Source organism: Ranitomeya imitator, chromosome 3 (genome assembly GCF_032444005.1).
Source record: "Ranitomeya imitator isolate aRanImi1 chromosome 3, aRanImi1.pri, whole genome shotgun sequence".
Taxonomy (NCBI): Eukaryota; Metazoa; Chordata; class Amphibia; order Anura; family Dendrobatidae; genus Ranitomeya; species Ranitomeya imitator.
In genome coordinates this window covers 38848360-38874825 of record NC_091284.1, presented here as the reverse complement: position 1 = coordinate 38874825, position 26466 = coordinate 38848360, and the positions used below count along the sequence as shown (strand labels likewise).

General features: G+C 46.9%; 1 protein-coding gene across 1 annotated transcript in view; it reads left to right on the top strand.

Moving 5' to 3' along the window:
• Positions 1-435: 435 nt before the first annotated feature.
• The window catches only part of CLIC6 (chloride intracellular channel 6), an 82156-nt gene continuing 56125 nt past the window's right edge, over positions 436-26466 (top strand). Inside the window, exon 1 of the mRNA XM_069760778.1 lies at positions 436-3132. Coding sequence (XP_069616879.1) covers positions 550-3132 — 2583 coding nt within the window. The 5' untranslated portion in view covers positions 436-549. The remainder of the gene's footprint in view (positions 3133-26466) is intronic.

Below are 26466 nucleotides of genomic sequence, written 5' to 3'. Positions count from 1 at the left end.
CTGATCCTGTACTGATTGTAAGTTACCTCCTGTGTTATCCTCCAGAGCTGCACTCACTATTCTGCCAGGTTTAGAATGAGTACAGGGTAGATCATTACAATGACTCCATCGTCTGAATAGTTGTATTATAGAAATGACAAAAGTGGCAATTTCCAGAGAACAGTCCTACCCGTATCACAAAATCAAAAAATGAAAGTATCGTCTGAAAGGAATCAGGGGTGTGGAGTTTTTATAACTGAGGTGATATGATAGGTAGATCCATTCCTTGTCAGGGGGACATAGAATACATCCCATTCTATGGTTCTGGCTGCTTCTTGCTCTGTGACCTGCAGCTTGAGTGGGGTTGGGAATTCCTCCCGGAGATTGTGGCACCAGTGGGAGGTGAGCAAGGCGTGGGGACCGGAGGGGAGTGGGACACACACTGCAGCACACTTAGAGGATTTGTGAGCACAGCTCTGACTGCAAGGCAATAATCCAGCACTTATCCAGGTCATTCCAGAAGCAGAGAGGCTGGCAGCTGGGGAACACACACTTTCTGTTGGTTTAAGCATGGCAGAGGCGGCAGGTGAGCAGCACCAAGTGCAACAAGTGCTCCAGAAAGTCAGCCTAGGGGAGTGGGGCATAGAGGCAGCACTGAGCAATGGACAGGTGGAGGGAGGAGAGGCTGAGGGGGGTGTGGAGGGTCCTGAGACTCAGGGGTCTGGAGGAATTTTGGCCAGAGACACTAGTTCAGCAGTTGGCCCAGGGGGAATGGAGGAGGTCGTAGACCCCCATAGGGTGGAAGGTGTAGAAAATAAAGAAATTGGTAACCCCAATGTTGAGGAAGGGGCAAGCGAGAAAGGGGAGGCTGTGAAATCCAATGTAGAGGATGGGGCAAAAGAGAAAGTGGAAGCTGTGAACCCCAATGTTGAGGAAGGGGCATGTGAAAAAGGGGAGGCTGTGAACCCCAATGTTGAGGAAGGGGCATGTGAAAAAGGGGAGGCTGTGAACCCCAATGGAGAGGATGGGCCAAGCGAGAAAGGGGAGGCTGTGAACCCCAATGTAGAGGAAGGGGCAAAAGAGAAAGAGGAGGCTGTGAACCCCAATGTAGAGGAAGGGGCAAAAGAGAAAGAGGAGGCTGTGAACCTGAATGTAGAGGAAGGGGCAAAAGAGAAAGAGGAGGCTGTGAACCCCATTGTAGAGGAAGGGGCAAAAGAGAAAGAGGAGGCTGTGAACCTGAATGTAGAGGAAGGGGCAAAAGAGAAAGAGGAGGCTGTGAACCCCATTGTAGAGGAAGGGGCAAAAGAGAAAGAGGAGGCTGTGAACCTGAATGTAGAGGAAGGGGCAAAAGAGAAAGAGAAGGCTGTGAACCCCATTGTAGAGGAAGCGGCAAAAGAGAAAGAGGAGGCTGTGAACCCCAATGTAGAGGAAGGTTCAAGAGAGAAAATGGAGGCTGTGAACCCCAATGTAGAGGATGGGGCAGGCGAGAAAGAGGAGACTGTGAACCCCAATGTAGAGGAAGGTTCAAGAGAGAAAATGGAGGCTGTGAACCCCAATGTAGAGGATGGGGCAAGTGACAAAGGGGAGGTTGTGAACCCCATTGTAGAGGAAGGTGCAAAAGAGAAAGAGGAGACTGTAAACCTCAATGTAGAAGAAGGGGCGAAAATGGAGGCTGTGAACTCCAAAGTAGAGGAAGGGGCAAAAGAGAAAGGAGAGGCTATGAACCCCAGTCTAGAGGAAGAAGCAGCAAAGAAAGAGGAAGTTGTGAGCCCTAATTTTGCAGGGGAGAAAGAGGACGCTGTGAACCCCATAGTTGTAGTTGGGGCAGTGAATCCCAACATTGAAGAGGGTGTAGGAGAGAAAGGAACCAGGGAGAAAATGGAGGCTACTATCATTAATGTGGAGGATTGTGCAGGAGAGAAAGAGGAGGCTGTAAATGTTGAAGAGCGGGCAAAGGAAAAAAGTGAAACAGTGAACCCCAATATAAAGGAGGGGATAGAAGTGGTAGATGTGATTGTGAACTCGGGTGTTGTTGAGGGGGCAGAAGAGACATTGGAGACAAGGAACCCAAGTGTAGAGGTGGGTGCAGGGGAGGAAGCTCGGACTGACAATACTAGTGTGGAGGACAATGCTAAACACAGAGGGGTGACTGAGAACCTCAGCGTAGAAGACTGTGCATGTGAGGTAGATGCTGTGAGCGCAAAAACACAGCAAGGTGAGAATGAAATAACAGGGGAACCATTGATAGAAGGGGTTACAAGCGAAAAAAAGGAGGAGGCTGAGAGCTCCAGGATAGAAGAGCATACAGGAAAGAGTCAGGAGCTGGAGACACTTGTAGCATCTCCAGAAACAGAAACCACTGCTCATGAGGACAAACCTCAGATGCCCACAGAGCCGGATTTAGATGAGGGTAATGCCAGCCTAGACAAGGATGAGAAAGAAGGAGGGAAAGATATCAGTAGTGAGAGCAGTGAAGGAACTTCCAGCAGTGATGAGGAGGAGGAAGAAGAGAAGGAGGAAAAGGAAGCTGGAGATGAAGCTTCTGAGAAGCAAGGTGAGGGGCAGGAGGGAGCAGAAGCTGCAGGACAGGTAGAGGCAGAAGCTGGAGAACAAGTAGATATAGAAGGTATTGCTAGATCAGAGGTAGAGCCAGGGATCAATATTGCACATCAGGTAGAGGAACTACCTGCGGCACACATAGATCCTGGGAGCAGCACTGGAGAAGAAGCATCTTCAGAAAAAGATGTAGAAGATCCAGCTCCACCAGCAAAACATGATGATGGAGATATGAGGCAAGGAGCAAGTGAAAAAGAGATAAGTGAGGAAAACCCAGAAACTCCTGCTCCAGATGTTCCTCATGAGGCTACTCCTGCCAAAGAACATAAAGAAGAAGACAACTTACCAAATGAGAGCCTCATCACAGAAAGCAATGCCACCCTGGAAGAGACAAGTGTGCCCGAGGACAGTGCTGCCAAAGATGAAGAGACCCCAACAGAGGAAGAAGACCAAAATATGGGTTCTGAAGCCAGTGCTGTGGAAGGAAGGAAAGAAGATTTCATCAAAGAAAATGGTACGATGGATACGACCAACGCAGACTCCGCGGTACAAAACAACGAGGTGCCACCGGAGCACGACATATGTCTATTCGTCAAGGTAAGGGTTTCCTTCATACTATTGGATAATACATTTGGTGCAGGCTGCTGTCTGAAGAGTATATTGCCCCTTTAGATGAGCCGATACTCAGGAGCGAGTGTTCTCGCCAATTATGTGTAACACTCACTGACCAGCAGAGATTAATTGAAATATAAAGTATGATAGAAAGTTGTAGAACTTTTAGCTAATACTTTATTAAACGTTATTGGCACAACAGACAACCTACAAATGTAATAAATACAGTGCCTTGTATATTGTATTCATATTCCATGAACATTTCCACTATTTTAAAACAAAAAAATCTAAATATTTTTAAATATAAATGTAAAAATATATATCTGAAAATTGTGATATGCATTTGCATTCAGCCCCCCGTGAGTCAGTACTTTGTAGGACCACCTTTCGCTGCAATTATTTCTGCAGGTCTTTTGGGGTCTGTCTCTAGCAGCTTTGTGTCTAGAGGTGACATGTTTGCCCCTTCTTTGCACACCCGCTCTCGCTCAGTGAGGATGGATGGAGGCATCTGTGATCAGCAATTGTCACAGATTCTCACTGGGATATCAGTCTAGACTGCGACTGGAATATGTTCTGATCTAAACCCTCCATTGTGGCTCTGGCAGGATGTTTAGGGTGGTAGTCCTGCTGGAAAGTGAAACTATGCAAGGCCGCCTCCAGGTTTTCTTGGGCCCCTTTAACACATACCACAATTTATGATGCACAGATAAGAAATATAGGTATTACAATGCCAAAGATTTCATTTCTTACATTATATGAGTGATATCTGTTGTAAATTCTAATACTCCCATTACAGCGCCCGCAGACTTATTTTAGATCAGACAGTATAGTCCTCCATACAGTATTATGTGCCCCGCATAGTGCTCCATACAGTATAATGGGCCCCATACTATTCTCCATACATAATGAGTGGATACCCCCCATTCATCCAGGGCCCCGACACTTGCTGGAGGTGTGCCAGGTGGTGATGCCGGCCCTGAACCTATGCCTGAGTCTCAAGACTTTTTCAGCAACTAACAAGTTTTCCTCCAGGATTGCCCTGTATTTAGCTTCATCCATCTTCCCATCAACTCTGACCAGCTTCACTGTCCCTGATGAAGAAAAACCTCCCCACATGATAATGCTACCACCACCACGTGTGATGGTGGGGATGATGTTTTCAGAGTGATGTGCAGTGTTAGTTTTCCGCCACACAAAGTGTATTACATTTAGTCCAAAAAGTTCTACTTTGTTGTTATCCGACCACAGCTCCTTGGTGGACGGCCATGTCTTGGTAGGTTTTCAGTTGTGCTATACTCCTTCCATTTCTGGATGATGGATTGAATGAGATATTTAGAGCTTGGGCTATTTTTATAACCTAACCTTGCTTTACTCTTCTCCACAACTTTATCCCTGACCTGTCTGGTGGGCTCCTTGCTTTTCATGACGCTGTTTGATCCCTAATGTTCCCAAACCTCCGAGGCTTTCTCAGAACAGCTGTAGTTATACTGAGGATAAATTACACACAGGTGGACTCAATTTGCTCATAATGTGACTCCTGGAGGCAATTTGTCCCTCAGGATTTTATTTAGGGGAATCAGACTACAGGGGGCTGAACACAAATGCACATCACAAATTACAGATTTATATTTGCAAAATATTTAGAAACCATGTATTATTTCCTTTATACTTCACAAACACTTATGGATTTATGTGGTATCCCAATAAAATACATTTAATTTTGTGGGTGTAAGATGAAAAATGATGGAAGTCCCTTTAATGTGCCCTGTTTTGTGCCAAAGGGAAAATAAAAACCAATATTCACCTACGGGCAGTAATAGGTCCTTCGTACTACCACCTGCCTCCCGACTTCCTCTTTCAGTTGGGAGCATCAGGTGATCTTCTGAACAAGAAGAGAGATAATTTCTTCTTCAGCAATAGCAGCATAGAGATCTTTATTCAGAAGTAATGATTAGTGTAGTTGTAAATCCAGCACTGGGGTGAGATAAAACCCTTACTAGACCTTTACTAATAAGCAGCAGCATAGATTGTATTATTCTATAGTACTAAGCAGTGTAGCTGTGAATCTAGCACTGGGGTGAGATTAAACTCTTATTATAATTTTACTAAAAAGCAGCAGTATAGATGACATTGTTCAGCAGTACTGAGTAGTGTGGCTGTGCATCCAGCACTAGGGTGAGATAAAACCCATATTGGAACTTTACTAAAAGGCAGCAGAAGGGGCGTAACTACAACAGGTGCAGGGGTTGCAATCACACCCGGGCCCTGGAGCTTAGGGGGCCCTAAGGCTATGTCACACGATGTGGAATGGGGTGCAGAATTTTCTGCACAAAATCCGCATCTCCTGGCAGGAACCGCAGGTGCAGATTTGCCACGGATTTTATGCGGATTTTGTGTGTTTTTTACCACTGCGGATTTCTATAATGGAAGGGTGCAGAAACGCTGCAGATCCGCACAAAAGAAGTGACAGCGTTTCTGCACGGATTTTTCCGCACCATCTGCACAGCTTTTTTTTTTTCTCTTTGATTTACATTGTACTGTAAATCACAGTGCGGATCTGCAGCGTTTCTGCGCGGAAAAATCAGCTGCGGATCTGCACTAAATCCGTATCGTGTGCACATAGCCTAAAAGTCCCTTTGGCATATAGAAAAAGACTATTACTATTAAAGATTTCAAATATTTGGAGGCCCCGTTCGAGCTTTCGCATCGGGACCCATGAGTTTCAAGTTACGCCACTGGGTAGCAGCATAGGTGGTATTGTTCAAGAGTACCAAGTAGTGTGGCTGTTAATCCAGTACTGGGATGAAATAAAACCCTTACTAGAACTTTACTAAAAAGCACCAGCATAGATGACATTATTCAGCAGTACCAAGTGGTGTAGCTGTGAATCTAGCACTGGGGTGAGATAAAACCCTTACTAGAACTTCATAAAAATCAGAAGCATACATGATATTATTCAGCAGTACCAAGAAGTGTAGCTGTGAGTCCAGCACTGAGGTAAGATGAAACACTTACTAGTAAACAGCAGCATCAAGGACATTGTACAACAGCATTGAGCAGTGTAACTATGAATTGAGCACCGTCATCAGATAAAACACTTACTAGAAGACAGCAGAACAATCTGTCTCTTCCAGTCTATTCCTCCCTCCTCTTTCCCATCCCCTCTCTCCATACACTTTCATAGGCAGCTGTAATCTGATCCCTTTCAGTGAGCTGGCAGCCCATTTTCTTTTAACCAAAGACAGCTGCTAGCTACTTATTGGCATGAATGGTGAGTTCAAGAGGCAGGAGAAGAAATGGCTCATAAGTGGGGAAAGAAGCAGATTTCTCTGATAAGATGTATTACAAAGGTTCTCATATTTGCTTGCACTATTGATATATGGAAAGTTCGTTGATGTGACAGTGATCATTTATAATATTCCGACCTGGAAGGTGTTAATAGGAGCAACAGATAAGCTTTTTGATCTGAATCCCGTTAGTGTAGGTAGCGATTAATGCTGGCCTCATATCTCCTATAGTTGGCAAGCAGTGCAGCGGGTGGAGGTGACCCGATGATATGGAGCATGTATGATCATGCGCTGCTCTGGGGGGAGGGGATTATATTTAGGCTGTGTTCACACGTCTGTTGTACACGTCCTTGTGCTGTTTTTTTTCTTCTCTGATTTAAACGGACCCATAAAGGTCTATTGATCCATACACACATTCATTTTTAACACGGATCCATGTATCCGTCTCTGAGGCTCAGTCAGAACGGGTCCTGTGCTTCTCCGTTTTGGGGATCCATTAAATATAAATAAAAAATTTAAGTCATATCCTTGCTGCGTAGTGACCCACAGGATTGGGCATTTTCCCTGGAATCTGGCAATCCTGCTTTGCTTAATGTTGATTCTTTCTTTCAAGCATTAGGGTTATTGTATGATGAGCCTAATTCTGTGGATCAAGCTGAGAAGATCTTGTTGGCCCTGTGTCAGGGTCAAGAAGCGGCAGAATCGTATTGTCAGAAATTTAGAATATGGTCTGTACTGACTAAATGGAATGAGGATGCCTTGGCGGCAATTTTCAGAAAGGGTCTTTCTGAATCCGTTAAAGATGTTATGGGGGGGTTCCCCACACCTGCTGGTCTGAGTGATTCTATGTCTCTGGCCATTCAGATTGATCGGCGCTTGCGCGAGCGCAGAGTTGTGCACACTGTGGCGTTGTCCTCCGAGCGGAGCCCTGAGCCTATGCAGTGTGGTAGAATTTTGTCTAGAGCTGAACGACAAGAATTTAGGCGTCAGAATGGGTTGTGTTTTTACTGCGGCGATTCTGCTCATGTTATTTCTGATTGCCCTAAGCGTACAAAGAGAATCGCTAGTTCTGTTACCATCAGTACTGTACAACCTAAATTTCTGTTATCTGTGACCTTGATCTGCTCATTATCGTCATTTTCTGTCTTGGCATTTGTGGATTCAGGCGCCGCTCTGAACTTAATGGGCTTAGAATTTGCCAGACGTGGTTTCCCCTTGCAGCCTTTGCAGAACCCTATTCCTTTAAGGGGGATTGATGCTACACCGTTGGCTAAAAATAAACCTCAGTTTTGGACACAGCTGACCATGCGCATGGCGCCAGCCCATCAGGAAGATTGTCGTTTTCTGGTGTTGCATAATTTGCATGATGATATTGTGCTGGGTTTTCCATGGTTGCAGCTACATAATCCGGTGTTAGATTGGAAATCTATGTCTGTGACTAGTTGGGGTTGTCAGGGGGTTCATGATCAGGTTCCTTTGATGTCAATATCCTCTTCCCCCTCTTCTGAAATTCCTGAGTTTTTGTCAGATTTCTAGGATGTATTCGATGAGCCAAATCCAGTTCCCTTCCACCACATAGGGATTGTGATTGTGCTATTGACTTGATTCCAGGCTGTAAGTTCCCTAAGGGCCGACTTTTCAACCTGTCTGTGCCAGAACATGCCGCCATGCGGAGCTATATTAAGAAGTCTTTGGACAAGGGGCATATTCGGCCATCTTCTTCACCATTGGGAGCAGGTTTTTTTTTTGTTGCCAAGAAGGATGGCTCCTTGAGACCGTCTATTGACTATCGCCTCTTGAATAAGATCACGGTCAAATTTCAATACCCTTTGCCTTTGCTTACTGATTTGTTTGCTAGGATTAAGGGGGCTAGCTGGTTTACTAAGATTGACCTTCGAAGGGCATATAATCTTGTTCGTATTAAGCAGGGTGACGAATGGAAAACTGCATTTAATACGCCAGAAGGCCATTTTGAATACCTTGTGATGCTATTCGGACTCTCTAATGCCCCATCTGTGTTCCAATCCTTCATGCATGATATCTTTCGGAGTTATCTTGATAAATTCATGGTTGTATATTTGGATGATATTTTGATTTTTTCCGATGATTGGGAGTCTCATGTGAAACAGGTCAGGATGGTATTTCAGATCCTCCGTGATAATGCTTTATTTGTGAAGGGGTCGAAGTGCCTCTTTGGAGTGCAGAAGGTTTCTTTTTTGGGCTTCATTTTTTCTCCCTCATCTATAGAAATGGATCCGGTTAAGGTTCAGGCCATTCATGATTGGATTCAGCCCACATCTGTGAAGAGCCTTCAGAAATTCTTGGGCTTTGCTAATTTTTATCGTCGTTTCATAGCCAACTTCTCCAGTGTGGTTAAACCTCTGACTGATTTGACGAAGAAAGGCGCTAATGTGACGAATTGGTCCTCTGCGGCTGTTTCTGCCTTTCAGGAGCTTAAACGCCGATTTACTTCTGCCCCTGTGTTGCATCATCCGGATGTTTCTCTTCCATTTCAGGTTGAGGTTGACGCGTCTGAGATTGGGGCCGGGGCTGTTTTGTCTCAGAGGAATTCTGATGGTTCCTTGATGAAACCGTGTGCCTTCTTTTCTCGGAAGTTTTCACCTGCGGAACGCAATTATGATGTCGGCAATCGGGAGTTGTTGGCTATGAAGTGGGCATTTGAGGAGTGGCGACATTGGCTTGAGGGGGCCAAGCACCGTATTGTGGTCCTGACCGATCATAAGAATCTGATTTACCTCGAGTCTGCCAAACGACTGAATCCTAGACAGGCTCGATGGTCCCTGTTTTTCTCCCGTTTTGATTTTGTGGTTTCGTACCTTCCTGGTACTAAGAATGTTAAGGCGGATGCCCTCTCTAGGAGTTTTTTTTCCTGATTCCCCTGGGGTTCTTGAGCCGGACGGCATTCTGAAGGAAGGGGTGATTCTTTCTGCCATCTCCCCTGATTTACGACAGGTTCTTCAGGAATTTCAGGCTACTAAACCTGACCGCTGTCCAGTGGGGAAACTGTTTGTTCCTGATAGATGGACTAGTAAAGTGATTTCTGAGGTTCATTGTTCTGTGTTGGCTGGCCATCCTGGGATTTTTGGTACCAGAGATTTGGTTGGTAGGTCCTTTTGGTGGCCTTCTTTGTCGCGGGATGTGCGTTCTTTTGTGCAGTCCTGTGGGACTTGTGCACGGGCCAAGCCTTGTTGTTCCCGTGCTAGTGGGTTGCTTCTGCCTTTGCCGGTCCCTGAGAGGCCTTGGACGCATATTTCTATGGATTTTATTTCAGATCTTCCGGTTTCCCAGAGGATGTCGGTTATCTGGGTAGTTTGTGACTGGTTTTCTAAGATGGTTCATTTGGTACCTTTGCCTAAATTGCCTTCCTCTTCTGATTTGGTTCCGTTGTTTCTTCAGCATGTGGTTCGTTTGCATGGCATTCCGGAGAATATTGTGTCCGATAGAGGTTCCCAGTTTGTTTCTAGGTTTTGGCGGGCCTTTTGTGTTAGGCTGGGCATTGATTTGTCTTTTTCTTCCGCATTTCATCCTCAGACAAATGGCCAAACCGAGCGAACTAATCAGACTTTGGAAACTTATTTGAGATGCTTTGTGTCTGCTGATCAGGATGATTGGGTGGCTTTCTTGCCATTGGCCGAATTTGCCCTTAATAATCGGGCTAGTTCTGCTACCTTGGTTTCGCCTTTTTTTTTGTAATTTTGGTTTTCATCCTCGTTTTTCTTCAGGGCAGGTTGAGCCTTCTGATTGTCCTGGTGTGGATTCTGTGGTTGACAGCTGCAGCAGATTTGGGTTCATGTGGTGGACAATTTGGTGTTGTCTCAGGAGGAGGCTCAGCGTTTTGCTAACCGTCGTCGGTGTGTTGGTTCCCGGCTTCGGGTTGGGGATTTGGTCTGGTTGTCTTCTCGTCATGTTCCTATGAAGGTTTCTTCCCCTAAGTTCAAGCCTCGGTTTATTGGTCCTTATAGGATTTCTGAGATTATCAATCCAGTGTCTTTTCGTTTGGCTCTTCCAGCCTCTTTTTCCATCCATAATGTGTTCCATATATCTTTGTTGCGGAAGTATGTGGTGCCCGTTGTTCCCTCTGTTGATCCTCCGGCCCTGGTGTTAATTGATGGGGAGTTGGAGTATGTGGTTGAGAAGATTTTGGATTCTCGTTTTTCGAGGCGGAAGCTTCAGTATCTGGTCAAATGGAAGGGTTATGGCGAGGAGGATAATTCTTGGGTTGTTGCCTCCGATGTTCATGCTGACGATTTGGTTTGTGCCTTTCATTTGGCTCGTCGTGATCGGCCTGGGGGCTCTGGTGAGGGTTTGGTGACCCCTCCTCAAGGGGGGGGTACTGTTGTGAATTCTGCTCTTGGGCTCCCTCCGGTGGTTATGAGTGGTAGTGCTGCTCTCTTTGGATCGCAGCATTTATCAAGTGTATCCATTTTTTGCAATTTGGGCTGGGCTATTTAGTCCTGCTTTATCCTTTAGTCAGTGCCAGTTGTCCATTGTTTTTGGAGGATTCACATACATACCTGGTCTCTCCTGTTTTGCTGTTCATTTCAACAAAGATAAGTCCTGGCTTTGTTTTTGCTGTCCACCTGCTGTGGACCTTACAGTTCTGTGCATTTTCATGTTTTGTCTTGTCCAGCTTTGTCTGTGAAGGATTTTTTGCAGCCAAGCTGTGTCTCTGGAGATGCAGATATACCCTCCATGTCTTTAGTCAGATGTGCTGATTTGTATTTTCTGTGGTGGATATTTTCTAGTGTTTGAATACTGCCCGCATAGTGCTCTGTCCTATTCTTTCTTTTTAGCTAGAATGGCCTCCTATGCTAAATCCTGATTTCATGTCTGCGTGTGTTATTTCCCTCTCCTCTCACAGTCAATATTTGTGGGGGGCTGTCTATCCTTTGGGGATTTTCTCTGAGGCAAGATAGTTTTCCCGTTTCTGTCTTTAGGGGAACTGAGCACGGATGCCATGTCGTGTTTAGAAAGCCCCTGATGTGACTAAACAGTGGAAACCCCCAACAAGTGACACCATTTTCAAAACTATACCCCTCAAGGAATGTATCTAGATGTGTGGTTAGCACTTTGAAAGCCTGGGTGCTTCGCAAAAATTTATAACATAGAGCCATGAAAATAAAAAATCCAATTTTTCCCATAAAAATGTTCTTTTAGCTCCAAATCTAGCATTTTCACAAGAGTAACAGGAGAAAATGCAAAAGTACAATTTGTTGTGCAATTTCTCCTGAGTACACCAGTACCCCATATGTGGGGGAAAACTACTGTCTAGGCTCACGACAGTGTTCGAAAGGGAATGAGCACCATTTGACTTTTTGAACAAACAAATGGCTGGAATCGGTAGCGAATGCCATGTCAGGTTTGGAGATCCCCTGATGTGCCTAAACAGTCAAAATCCCCCACAAATGATGCCCTATTAGAAACTATACCCCACAAGGAATATATATAGATGTGTCGTGAGCGCCTTGAACCCCCAGGTGCTTCACCAAAGTTTATAACGTTGAGCTGTGAAAATGTTCTTTTAGCCCAAATTTTTGTATTTTCACAAAGGTAACAGGAGAAATTGCACCATACAACTTATCATGCAATATCTCCTGAGTGCACCGATACCCCATATATAGTCGAAAACTACTTTTGAGGCACAGTGCAAAGCTCAGAAGGGAAGAATGGTTTGAGGGTGGCATATCACATTGGCAGAGCCCCTGAGGTGCGAGAACAGGAGAAACCCCCCGTAAGTGATGTTATTTTCAAACTACACCTCTCAATGAATTCTTCTAGGGGTGCAGTGATCGTGTTGACACCACATGTGCCTCACAGAAATTTATACCGTTAGGCAGAGAAGAAAGAATAATTACATTTTTACAGCTAAAATGTTGTTTTAGCCCCAAATTTTTTATTTTTATAAGGGCTGATAGGAAAATATGGACCTCACAGTTTGTTGTTCAATTTCTGCTTAGTGCGCCAAAACCCCAATCATTAACTACTTTTGCGCCACAGTGCAAAACTCAGAAGGGAAGGAGCAGCATATTATAGTGCAGATTTTACTGTTATGGTTTGCGGGTGCCATGACGCACTGGGAGAGCCCCCGAGGTGCCAGAACAGCAGAACCCTCGAATAAGTGACCCCATTTTACAAACTAAACCCAGGGGTGGACACAGACAGCTTGGGGCCCCTGTGCAGAAAATGTGTCTGGGCCCCCCTCCTTTTAAGGCGACAAAGATAGATATATACAGTATATTATATATAATATACATACACACAAACACTAAGGGACTGTGCTATACATAAGTGAGTACACTTTATTCTAAGGGACTGGGTTAGGCATAATAATCAACAATAACGTCTTCCTCCACCTTCCCCTGTTCCTAAATCCATTATAAATCCCCCTTCCTCCCATCCAAATCCCCCACACCCCTCATTGCCCTCCTCCTTCTCGCATCCCATTATTAACCTCTCCCCCACCCCCATTATTGCTTTCTCCTCACCACCCCATTATTGCCCATTCCACCACCTCCATCATTGCCTCCTCCCCATCACCCCATCATTGTCCTTTCCACTGCCACCATCATTGCCTTCTGCCCCCACCACACCATCATTACCCATTCCACCACCTCCATCATTTCCTCCCCCACCACCCCATTATTGCCCATTCACAACCTCCATCATTTCCTCCTCCCGCATCACCCCCATTATTGCCCATTCACAACCTCCATCATTTCCTCCTCCCTCACCAACCCTATCATTGCCCTCTGTCAACCCAATCATTGCCTTCTGCCCCATCATTGCCCTCAACCCAATCATTGCCTTCTGCCCCATCAACCCCATCATTGCCCTCTCCTTCACCTACACACAGACACACACAGCACCATTCACCTCTCTGCACACACACACAGCACCAGTCACCTCCCTGCACACACACAGCACCATTCACCTCTCAGCACACATACACACACAGCACTAGTCACCTCTCTGCATGCCCACACCTCACCACACGGTATCCCAAATGATCGCACCATTGCCGGCAGCTTCCTGTCTCGCACAGCCGCGGTGCTGAATGAAGTCATACTCATAACAGCTCCAGATCCAACCTGACGGGCATGGTTTGACATCTGCTCCTTCGGGTATATGGCGCCAGCTTGTGCTCTGTCCCCCAGTTAAACAGCAGACGTCTCGTCCTCGTTGCTTCATATCCGTACACCCCCCACCTCGGGGACTGACGCCGCTCCTCACCTGCACCGGACTGCGCGGCTGGCCCCTGGGGGCCCAAGTTGTGCTTGTGGTTGCCATGGTGTCGGGAGCAGCCACGCAAAAGGGCCTCTGAATTTTCTGGGATCTTGTGGCCCTGCCCCCCACAATGTGCAGAGGATTGTGGGAGGATCGTTCAGTCAGCACTTGCACTGCAGCAAGGAAGGCAGGAAGTGAGAGTGAAATGGATCAATTCCCTGCAGCTCTGCTCCCATTTTCTGTTGCAGGCAGCGGAGTGCAGGGATTGCTCCCTAGCCGCCGCACATGAGAGCAATCTGGCCAGGGGCCCCTCGGGGCCGGATAAACTGGCCAGATTGCCCTCATTATTAGCTGCCCTGCAGGAGCCCCCTGGAGCCTCTGGGCCCCAGTGCAGCCACACCGGTTGAACTGGCAGTATGTCCGCCCATGACTAAACCTCTCAATGAATTCATCTAGAGGTGCAGTGATTATATTTACTGATGAGCGAGTATACTCATTGCTCGGGTTTTCCCCGAGCACGCTTGGGTGGTCTCCGAGTATTTATGACTGTTCAGAGATTTAGTTTTCATTGCGGCAGCTGAATGATTTACAGCTACTAGCCTGCTTGATTACATGTGGGGATTCCCTAGCAACCAGGCAACCTCCACATGTACTCAGGCTGGCTAGTAGCTGTAAATCATGCAGCTAAGGTGATGAAAACTAAATCTCCGAGCAGTCATAAATACTCGGAGACCACCCCAGCGTGCTCGGGAAAACCCGAGCAACGAGTACACTCCCTCATCACTAATCATATTGACACCACTGGTGTGTCACTAAATTTTATACCATTGGACAGAGAAAAAAAATAGCTTCATTTTTACCATTAAAATTTTGTTTTAGCCCCAGATTTTCATAAGGGGAAATTTGTAAAAATGCCACCAAAATTTGTCCCACAATTTGTGCTGAATGTAGAAATACCCCACATGTGGCTGTACACTACTGCTTAGCCACATGGCGAGACTCAGGAGGGACAAAGCGCCATTTGCCTCCTAGAGCGCAGATTTTCCTAGAACAGTTTGCAGACAGATATACATATACAGAGTCCATAAGTGCTAGAAGTAGCAGAATCCCCCAAGTGACCCCATTTTGGAAATTATACCCCTTTGGGAATTTATCTACAGGTGTAGTGACAATTTTGGGTCCATCTGTGTTTTCCAAAAACGAGCAGCAGGCATCCACTCACCATGAGGCAACAGAGTTACTCTGGACTCCGTCTGACCTCTGTTCAGCGGTGTCCTTCTTTTCAGAAGTGCCCAAAACTGTGGCCGATGGCACTTTTATGCACACCTAAAAAGATGGACACTGCCTGATCACAGGTCAGACAGTGTCCAGAGTGCATCCATCTGCCTCATTATAAGGAATCTTCTGCCAGAGGTTCTGTCTGAATCACGTATTTCAGAGATTTACACGAAAAGAACAGTGCAAGTGCTCAGCGTAGAGTGCAGGATAAATGTGCGCCGAGGCTTACTGCGATCTTTGGGAGGCAGAATGAATAAATCAAAAATAGATGAAGAATTGGTTTTATTTATTTTTTTTACGCCATTCCTCGTGCAGTATAAGTGATTTATAGGTACCATTTTCGTACATGTGCTTTGATCACTTTCTGTTCTGATTTTTGGGAGGCAGAATGAACAAAAAACATCAATTGAGTAATTTTTGTTGTTTTTTTAATGCCGTTCTGCGTTTGGTAAAAATTGATAAGGCAGCTTTATTCTTTGGGTCAGTACGATTACAGCGATACCACATTTATTTATTTTTTTATGTTTTGGCATAACATTTTTACAGATTTAATTTTTTTTAGCGCATTTTACTCCACTTTTTGTTCCACAGTATTATGAAGAAGCATAGTTTTTTTGCCCCTTTTTTGTTTTTTTCTTTTTACAGTATCCACTGAAGGGGTTAACTAGGGGTTAACTGGTGGGACAGTTTTGTAGGATAGGTCATTCTGGATGCGCTGATACCAAATATGTGCACTTTTTTTACAATTTGTTTTTTACTTTTTTTTACTTTGGCCCACTATTACATTTATTTACATGAAACTTCAATTGCTATTTCTCAGCCCAAGCCTCCAGCTTACATAAATTCTTCTGTGATATTAAATTATCCTCCTCTGCTTATTACCTTGCAGAGTTTAATTTCAAATACAAATACTGAAATTCTACTCTGAATGTCCCCTACAATGTGTGGCGCTCCTGAGGGTTCAGTCGCCACAGAAGTACTGCACCTCACCCAGAGGTGTGGTATCCCACTCTCAGGTAAGGAGGGGGCACTACCCAGGACTCTAACACCAGCATCCAACACCTCACCACTCCAGTCAGGGCACCTGGGCGTACCCTATGGGAGGATGGCCTCATCCCAGTCTGGAGAGGACAACTAGGTAGAGGGTGTGGGTGGAGCCAGTAGGTAGGGGAGGAGCTAATTAGGAGGGAAAGTCAGAGTCTGTGAGAGGAAGTAGATGGAGTGAGACATGCAGAAAGGAGCTTCCTGTCAGAAGGAGCTAGAGAAAGAAGAGTGAGGAGAGGGAAGATCCAGAAGAGAAAGAAGAGGTCCTAGGGGCACGGGTAGTGAGCAATCCACCCATTGGGCCCATATCCACGCCATCTGTAGTTGAGTGGGACCCGGTAACAGTGAGGGGACCAGCCCTCAAACTAGTGGAGAACTGCAAGACTCAGCTAGCCAACCAGAGGCCGTGGTATCTGTATGTGCCACAGCCACATCCACACACATTCGCTGAAAAGGCAGCCATATAGGAGCAAGGGGACTCAGAGGACGTCGCCCGACAAGGTCCGCGGCTGCTGGCTTGGGACACTGTGTGTGAAGGTGCAGGGCAGGAAAGGTGGGAACCAGCGCAGTGAGACAGCCAGGAAAGGAGCATAAGAGAGGAGTCCTGGAGAAGTGTACCCCAACTCATCTGGGGGTTGGACGGACCACAGACCCAGAGGACACAACAAACGGCTGGAGACAGTAATCTGCAGAACTCTGAGTAAAGCGTTGAAAACTGCACCCAGCTTTGTCCTCTGAATTATTCCTGTTTCACTTGCCCTATGGTACAACTACCACAACCACCATCATTACAATTGACACCTATATCTGCCCTGGGGACTAGCTCTGCCCGTGGAGAGCTGAGACATCTTAGCCTCATCACCAACTCACCCAGTGGATCTGAACTGCAGTGTCGGTCATATTGACCAAACACAATGGTTGGCGTCACGAACAATCTCCCCATAAACTTTATTTCCATTTAATTTTATTAGTTCATCGACTTTTATTGGACGCCCAGGACTACTGAGCGGGTCACGGCCCTGTGACTTCCCCAAAGAACTGTCCGACCCGGTTTCAAGTACCCCATGGCCCTGGTGGGCATGCCAGGGCCGTGGGGTACTCGGGCTGGGTCTGGCAGTTCTTAAGGGGATGGTCACAGCAGCAGTGACCCTGTCCGTGGCCCTGGGTGTCCAATAAAAGTTGAAATAAAATGAAAGGGGAGATTGTTCATGACGCCACCTGGGGTATTTGGCAAGGGATAGCCGACGCTGCTTAAAGAGACCACTGGGGCTGATGGTGATGCAGCAGAGTTGGTGCAGCTCTCCACAGGTAGAGGTAAGTCCCAGGGCAATTATAGTGATAAAGTCAATGATGGTAATGGTGAATGTTGTAGTGCAGGGTCAGTGATGCAGGAAATAAATCTGAGGACACAGCAGTATTCAGTTTCCACACTTTACTCACAGCTCGGATGTTATTCCCAACCGGGGTGCTGTGTCCTCCAGGTCCGTGGTCAAGCTAGCTCTCAAGTAGTTTGTGATGCACTTTACCAGGACCCCCTTGTTATGTTCCTTTCCAGGCTGTCTCTCTGCGCTGGCTCTCACCTCTCCTGCCCTACGCCTTCACGCACAGTGTCCCAAGCCAGCGGCCTCGGATCTTGTCGGGCGACGTCCTTTTGGTCCCCTGGACCCTATATGGATGCCTTTTCAGTGAATGTGTGTGGTTGTGGCTGTGGCACATACAGATACCACAGCCTCCGGTTAGCTAGCTGAGTCTTGCAGCCCTCCACTAGTTTGAGGGACGGTTCCCTCACTGCGACCTGGTCCCTCCACCCGACTATGGTTGGTGTGGACGCTACCTGTGCCCCTAGGACCCCTTCTCTCTCTTCTTTCTGTCAGGAGCTTCTTTCTATCTTCCTTGTTTCCTCTTTCTGTCCTCTGGTGCTGGGACAAGCTCCTCACTGCTCAAATCCCCAGCTCCAACTGACTGACTCTCTAACTCACTCCTCCCTCTTGTTTCCATGACAACTCTACTCTCTCCACCCACACCCTGTACCCAGTCCTTCCCTGCGCCTGAGATGGTGTTGGATGTGAGTGTCAGGGTTCTGGGTAGTGCCCCCCTCCTTACCTGAGAGCGGAGTACCACACCTCTGGCTGAGGTGCAGTACCTCTGTGGCGACTGGACCCTCAGGGGCGCCACACATACAGTATCTTATAAATATGTTAAAAAAGAGGGCCCAATACTGACCCCTCCGATACCACCCTGTTTCCTGTAACTGACACTGAGCCAATTGTTAACCCAGTTGAACATATTTTGCCTAGTCCCATTACTCTAATTTTAAGTGCCAGCCTTTTATGTGGCCTTTGAAAATTCCATATAGACAAAATCCATTGTCTTTCCTTGGTCCAGTTCAGAACTTACCTCTACATAGAAGCTGATCAGATTAGTCTGACAGTACTGATCTCTCGTGAAGCCATGTTGATGTTGGGTCATGAGGTTCTTTTTGGTGAGATACTCCAGGATTGCATCTATTAGAAAACTCTCAAAGATGTTTCCAACAGTTGAGGTTACACTTGGTCTGTCTATCACGGTATCAATTCCTGCAGTACTCAGGTTGTATGGAATTTATCTTATCCCTGGTCATGGTGTCTGTTATGGGATTTTCCCTTTAAGGATTTTTGCTTAATCCAAAAAAAAAAAAGAATTTCCAAATTCCCTCACTCTAATTAGATCAATGATGAAGAGGCCCGTGAAAACATTTATATCACAGTTTATACTTATCCCAAAAGATTAAGAATGTTCTCACTGTTCAGAAAGTGAACGCCTTCCAGTTATAGCCATAAATAGCTCCGGGGCCTTGTGAAGCAAATATATATGTGTGATGAGCCCAACGAGCCGCAGCCAGAAATTACAGACCAGGAGAACTTTCATAGTCTACAGAAGCTGCTCATGGGTTTTTGGGGTTATTTTTTTGGTCTCTTTTGGTTTCTTCTGTTTGGCTTCATCAACAAAATCACAGTAATGACGCTGAAAGACGCAGCAAGGACAGCTGCACTCACTACTCTGCTGGTGCAGTCACTGTGTACATACATTACATTACTGATCCTGAGTTACATCCTGTATTAGACCCCAGAGCTGCACTTACTATTCTGCTGGTGCAGTCACTGTGTACATACATTACATTACTGATCCTGAGTTATCTCCTGTATTATACTCCAGAGCTGCACTCACTACTCTGCTGGTGCAGTCACTATGTACATACATTACATTAATGATACTGAGTTACATCCTGTATTATACTCCAGAGCTGCACTCACTATTCTGCTGGTGCAGTCACTGTGTACATATATTACATTACTGGTCCTGAGTTACATCCTGTAGATCTTTTATTATAAAAATGAAAAACATAACAATAATAATAGCAGAAAAAATAACAAAAATATTAGCCAGAAAATAAACAGTATACTGAACACTGGTCCAGCCGCTCATTCTCTCCTCTCACACATATTATACAGTATATACAGAATAACTACTTTGACTCTGGTCCGGTCACCAAACAAAATAATAATAACAAATAAAATAAACAATGGCAAACAAAAACTATATACATTAACTTTTTTTTTAAATAAAATAACTACAAATTAAATAAATATATACAATACTAAGCTATCCTTCATGCACTGACCTGAGAGCTGGTCCTGCATCTCATGCCTCAGTCCATGTCCAACATCCATAGGCCAGATCAGGCAGTGCTAGTTTTCCCCCAAACAACCCAGTGTCCCATAGATCCACAAGATAATCCCACCTCCCCCCTTTTCCCACCACCCAACCTAACACCTACACCCAATTCTATATCCCTATATACAATATATACATTATATACAGCAGCACATACCACAATAATTACACGTCACGAAGCCCAAGTTCGGCGCCTGCAGCCCTACATCACTGTATAATGATCAAACAAAACAAAAATCTACAGTGTCAGCAGCAGCCCACCACCAGGAAAGGAGATGACCAGACTAGGGCACACTAAAAGAAAAGCCCCTCCAGAGGAGAGCGGCCCTCCGTGCGCCCAGTCTCCCATACTCCAGAGAGCGCACCTTCACCAGGTCACCGAGTATGGTCCTAAACACATCTTCCACTGGGAGGATTTTTCGTTGCGTCAATACTAAGCACCGTGCATTCCACGTGTGATACCTAACCACTGCGCTAATTAGAAATAAGGTGCAGCGGTCCCGACCACCAAGGTCTCCGAATGCTCCATAGGCCCATTCCGCATAGGAGAGATCGGCCAGCCGAGACCAGCCAATGAAGGTGCCCACCCTGTTGTACACCTCTGTGTTGAAGGAACAATGAAGCAGGAAGTGGTCCATGCTTTCCAGCAAGGTACCACAATGCTCCCGAGGACAATTCCTGTCCTCAGAGCTCCTACACTTCAGATTGTCCCTCACACACAGTTTCCCATGGAAGCAGCGCCAAGCCAAGTCCCAAAACTTCAAGGGGATCCTGATAGAATTCAAAAGATGCAAACCCACTCCAAGACTTGGGCAGTCCCTGAGCGCCAGAGGCCTCTGGAAATGGGTCAACAGAACCCTATTGTCAAGGAGTTTCCTTGGCAGAGTCCTGATCTCCCACATTCCCAGGCCCCACCGGCGAATTACCTTCAGAACCAAGGTAGCGTAAGCCGGAAGATGTCTGTGTGGTGTGCGAAGATCCTTCAGTTGCCCTCCTGTCTCCCATTCCTGGAAGAAAGGCTGAAACCATACTCTACAGGAGAATACCAATGAAGGAGTCCTCTTTCCAGAGGTTTTTAATATTGATCTAAATGAAGATATCCACAAGGAATACCACAGGGTTGATCATACCCAACCTTCATAGTCTCCTCGTAAGGTAAGTAACCTCCCTCTTGACCAGGTTCAGTCTATTCCTCCATAACAGTTGGAAGAACAAACTGTAGACCCAAGTACAGAGAGGCTCTGGAAAGACTGCCTAGATAAATCAGTAAAGGGAGCAGTTAAGTTTTGATCAGGTTTACCCTTTCCCTTAGGGTCAAAGACCAACCCTTCCATTGGTTCACCTTCTGAGTGATGATCTCTAGCCAGCTGTCCCACTTTTGCTTGGGGCAATCCACCTGGCCAGGATCTACTTCTCCCAGCCAAAGACTCTCATACTTATTCCGGTTAGCTTTAAACATGTCTGCAATGTTTGGCAGCCTGGTCTCTTGCAAATAGAAAATGTCAGCTTCAACCCGGCTGAGAAAATCAAAGGCCACAAATTTGGCTGTATTTGACTTTATGCTGGCGGCATTAATGGACGCCAGCATCAACTGAGTGGGTACCGCCATCATTGGTGATTGAGTTGGATGGCTTTCTTCTTCCCACTCCCCTTATCCTCTGCCTCAGAGGAGGAATCCTTCCCCATATTTAACGTCACAGAGGTATCCATTCCCACTTGTTTTCTCTTGTAATCATCCTCGTTTGGGCACTCTGGGCCAGTCCCTACTTCCAAGGACCTAACATCTCTAGAAGAAGGAGACTTGGTGCCCCCTGTAAGCCCCGCTGAAGTTGGAACCTCACCATCAGCTTTCTCCTCAGAGGAAGAGATGTTCTCAAGGGCTTGGAACCGGTTAGAAAGACCAACCAGAGGGGAGTAAATTTTTCCTGCCTTGGTCAGAGTGGGAGAAGATGTTTTATCTCCCTTTTCTCTCTTCTTTTTGGGGCCAAGCTTACGTTTTTCCTCTAGCCACTGCCTATTATCCTCATCCATACTTTCATAATGGGAGGATTCTGAGGAAGTGGTGCTTTCCTCCCTGTGAATCCTCCTGACCTCCTCATCCAACTCATCATCCCTCCGGGCATCAGCAGCTGGACTGCCACCCAGCTCCCTCTCCTGTCTGCGCTTGTCTAGACTTCTCAGCTGGTCAAGCATCTTTTTATTGCTTTTCCTCTGTGGCCCCTCAGCTCTCACCCCTGTCAGTCACTTCACCAGCATAATCAGCCTCTCATCGGGGTCACGACTGCATTCGCGAAGGATCAAGGACAACGGCTGAATGGCTGACCTAACTCACCACACAGGTGGCACCTAATCTCCACACAAGATGCGGCAAGATGGCCAATATCCCCGCACAATGCATATTTCTGCACAGTGCAGTTTCCAGTGAAGTGTGTGGGGTCGCCACACTTGTGACAGAGCTTCGGTTGCCCCTGGTAGAATACCAGGATACAATCCCTACTGAGGAAGATAGATGATGGAATGTGGGCAACTGTACCACCTGAACGCTTAAGTTTTACCATAAACGTCCAGACCCCTGACCAGATACCAAACTTGTGACGGTTTTTCTTTGGCATCTCCACAACCTCTCCATATCGGCCAAGCCACATCATGATGTCATAACAAGAAAGCAACTCGTTACAAGTCATCACGGTCACTTTCTTGACTTGGTTTTGGCAAGACACTGCAAAGTCTCACCAGCCGGACTCATTTTTTGCCAACTCATAATTCGACCAAAAGAGCTCAAGCCACTCTTGCCGATCAAAGCTGACATCAAACTCAGGCGTGGAATAGGGATGTATCAAGGCGTAGATGTCAATTGTCTTGAAACCTATCTTCAGCAGGAGCTCCACAACCTTAGACCTTGGAGGACACTTATCAATGCCCCTCCACCAAAGACAGACATGGACACAGACTCCCGGGGTCTCTGCAGCCCCCAACCTTCCTCAGAGAGGTCGGTCTCACCTCCATGAGCACTCAGCTTTCCTCCGGAAGGACCGCCATCATGACAGCTTGCAGGCTTCTCCATATTTGGAAATGTTGTGGCTTCTCTTGGTCTCTGCAGACGCGGGGGAGCAGGAGCCACATTGCTGCAACTCCTGGTGGTGCGCCTCACTCCCAGTCCTCTGATGTGCAGGCCGGTTGCTGGTTTCTTCTGCCCCCCGCCGGCCTGGCCCGGGGAACAGAAGCCTGAGTTACATCCTGATCCTGAGTTACATCTGGTATTATACCCCAGAACTGCACTCACTATTCTGCTGGTGCAGTCACTGTGTACATACTGTGACAAAACACTCTGGGATCGCCTTTGCTGGGGTCAAAGGACACGTGGTTTGTGCATTGAATCTGAGGCGTACAGCAGGTTTCTGAGCAGGCTGACCTCAGGTCAGATTTATTAACGTGAAAGCAACACAAAAAACAAAACATAAAAATAAATCCTAGCCTGTCCGGCACTAACTAAACAAATACGTTGCTATCTCAACAACTGGGGGGCTTCTCCCACCCAGCTAACATCACACAGATCTTTGAGCAGAGCCCTTCACTCACGTTTGTCTCACACAGGCAGGCAATCTGTGTGCCCCAGGCAGACACTGGAAACACCCAGCTGGTCATCTTTTATTCCTGCAATCATTAACATATTAGCACCCTGAAGATACTGAGTGGCCTAATTCACATAGGACAAACACCTGGGCGAGATATACCTGCCTCCATCTACCACACCAGCATGAGTCTTACATATCCCCCCCCCTTGCTCAGACCACTCCGGTCGAGCAAGAACACTTTTGAAACAGTGCACTCGGGATAGGGCATCGGCGTTCCCCATCTGCACCCCAGGTCGGTGCTCCACCGTAAAAGAGTAAGCCTGCAGGGCAAGGAACCACCGGGTTACCCGACTATTACGGTCCTTGTGGAGGTGCATCCACTTGAGAGGGGCATGGTCGGTGACCAGCCTAAACTTCCTACCAGCCAGGTAATACTTGAGGGAGTCGAGAACCCATTTAATGGCTAGGCACTCTTTTTCAACCACCGCATATCTCTGCTCATGTACATTCAGTTTCCGACTGAGATAGAGGACCGGGTGTTCGACTCCGTCCCTCACCTGGGAAAGTACAGCTCCGACACCAGTATCAGAGGCATCAGTTTGTACCACAAACTCGCTGCTGAAATCAGGAGTCACTAGTACGGGCTGAGAGCACAAAGCCCGTTTCAGGCTGTGGAAGGCCTCTTCAGCAGCTGAGGTCCATTTTACCATGACGGAACCCTTCCCCTTGGTAAGATCCGTCAAGGGAGTAGCCATGGCTGCAAAATTGGGTATGAACCAGCGATAATAGCCGGCAATCCCCAGGAAAGCCTGCACTTGTTTCTTGTTCACTGGTTGTGGCCAGCCCTGAATTGCCTGTATTTTGTCGATCTGGGGTTTAACCACTCCTCGGCCAATCACGTAGCCCAAGTATCGGGCTTCTTCAAGCCCGATGTGGCATTTCTTGGGGTTTGCCGTTAAACCTGCATCTCGCAGGTCATCAATCACCGCTTGTACCTTCTGGAGATGAGTTTCCCAGTCCATGCTGTAAATTACGATGTCATCCAGGTAGGCAGAAGCGTACTGTCTGTGAGGCCTCAAGACTCGATCCATCAATCTCTGGAACGTTGCGGGAGCTCCGTGAAGTCCAAACGGCATATAGACATACTGGAACAGACCTTCCGGTGTAGCAAATGCCGTCTTCTCTCTGGCCGCCTCGGCCAGAGGAATCTGCCAGTACCCCTTTGTTAAATCCAGGGTCGTAATGTATCGGGCTTTACCAAGCCGGTCGATCAACTCATCGACCCGGGGCATAGGGTACGCATCAAATTTAGAAACTGCATTCAGTTTCCTAAAGTCATTACAAAACCGGATGGAGCCATCCGGTTTAGGTATCAACACAATTGGACTGGACCAGGCGCTGTGTGACTCCTCAATGACTCCTAAGTCCAACATTGCCATCACTTCCCGGGAGACGGCTTCACGGCGGGCTTCCGGAATCCGGTAGGGCTTCACATGAACAGTGACGCCAGGCTCTGTGACAATCTCATGTTTCACCAACTTAGTCCGGCCAGGTTTTTCGGAGAAAAACTGTCGGTTCTGTAACAAAAATTGCTTAACCTCAGATTTTTGTCGTTCTGAGAGAGTCTCAGCAACCTGCACCTCTGGTACAGTAGGTGAACAAACCGGACGGGGCAGATCCGCCGTTAGGGCAGAGCGGTCTTTCCAGGATTTTATCAGATTCACATGATAAATCTGTTCCGGTTTTCTCTTACCCGGCTGGTACACTTTATAGTTCACTTCACCAACTCTTTCTCGGACCTCAAATGGGCCCTGCCATTTCGCCAGGAATTTACTATCCACCGTAGGGATTAGGACCAACACCCTATCGCCGGGTGCAAATGTACGGACCTTAGCGCCTCTATCATAACTTTGCCTCTGGGCTCCCTGGGCCTGTAACATATGGTCCCTAACAATGGGCATGACAGCGGCAATACGGTCCTGCATTTGTGTTACATGGTCGATCACCGTTTTAAAGGGAGTGACTTGACCTTCCCAGGTTTCTTTTGCGACGTCCAGCAGTCCCCGGGGACGACGGGCGTACAACAGTTCGAAAGGCGAAAACCCTGTGGAAGACTGGGGAACTTCCCTAATGGCAAACAGCAAATAGGGTAACAAGTAATCCCAGTTCTTCCCATCTTTGTCTATCGCCTTCCGGAGCATCTGTTTTAAGGTTTTGTTGAAGCGCTCAACCAGGCCATCTGTTTGAGGGTGATAGACAGACGTACGCAACGGGTCTATTTGTAAGAGCCTGCAGAGCTCCTTCATTACCCTCGACATAAAGGGAGTCCCCTGGTCGGTGAGTATCTGTTTTGGAATTCCCACCCGACTAAACACTTGTACCAATTCCTTGGCGATCGTCTTGGTAGCTGTGTTACGCAAAGGGACGGCTTCCGGGTAACGAGTGGCATAGTCCACGATGACGAGGATATGTTGGTGCCCACGTGCGGATCGGGGAAGGGGCCCAACCAAATCCATCCCAATTCTCTCAAAAGGGACCCCGATGATAGGAAGGGGTACCAAAGGGCTACGGAACTGAGATTTAGGGGCCGCGATTTGGCACTCTGGACAGGACTCACAATAGTTACGCACATCACAATGTATTCCAGGCCACACAAAACAATGCAATATCCTTTCTGTGGTTTTCTGTACCCCCAGATGTCCCCCCATTATATGTCCGTGGGCCAAATCCAGTACCTTCCGCCGATAAGGTTTGGGTACCACTAACCGTTGCACTGTGTCTTCCCCTTTTTTTTCTACCTGGTAGAGCAAATCATTTTCAAGAACCATATATGGGTACGCTAGCCTAGTGTCAGGTTCTACGGGTACCCCATCTATCATTTTTACATTTTTCCTAGCCGGAGTCAGGGTAGGATCTTTCATTTGCTCGCTGTGGAAGTCATCCACCTGGACTCCCAAATCTGGCAGGCAGGGTGCCGGATGGCTGTCTGCCTCCGCCTCTCGCTGAAGTTCCTCAGTTTCCTCTGTTTCCCCCGCCATGACGGAGAAGGGGTACTGAAGGTTAGATTCACTAACCTCCCCAGCAACATCTTCCTGTGGGGTCTCCTCTAGGGACTCGGGACCTCCAGATGGCATGGGAGAAGATTCACGGGTACAGCTACCGTGAAGGAGCAACTG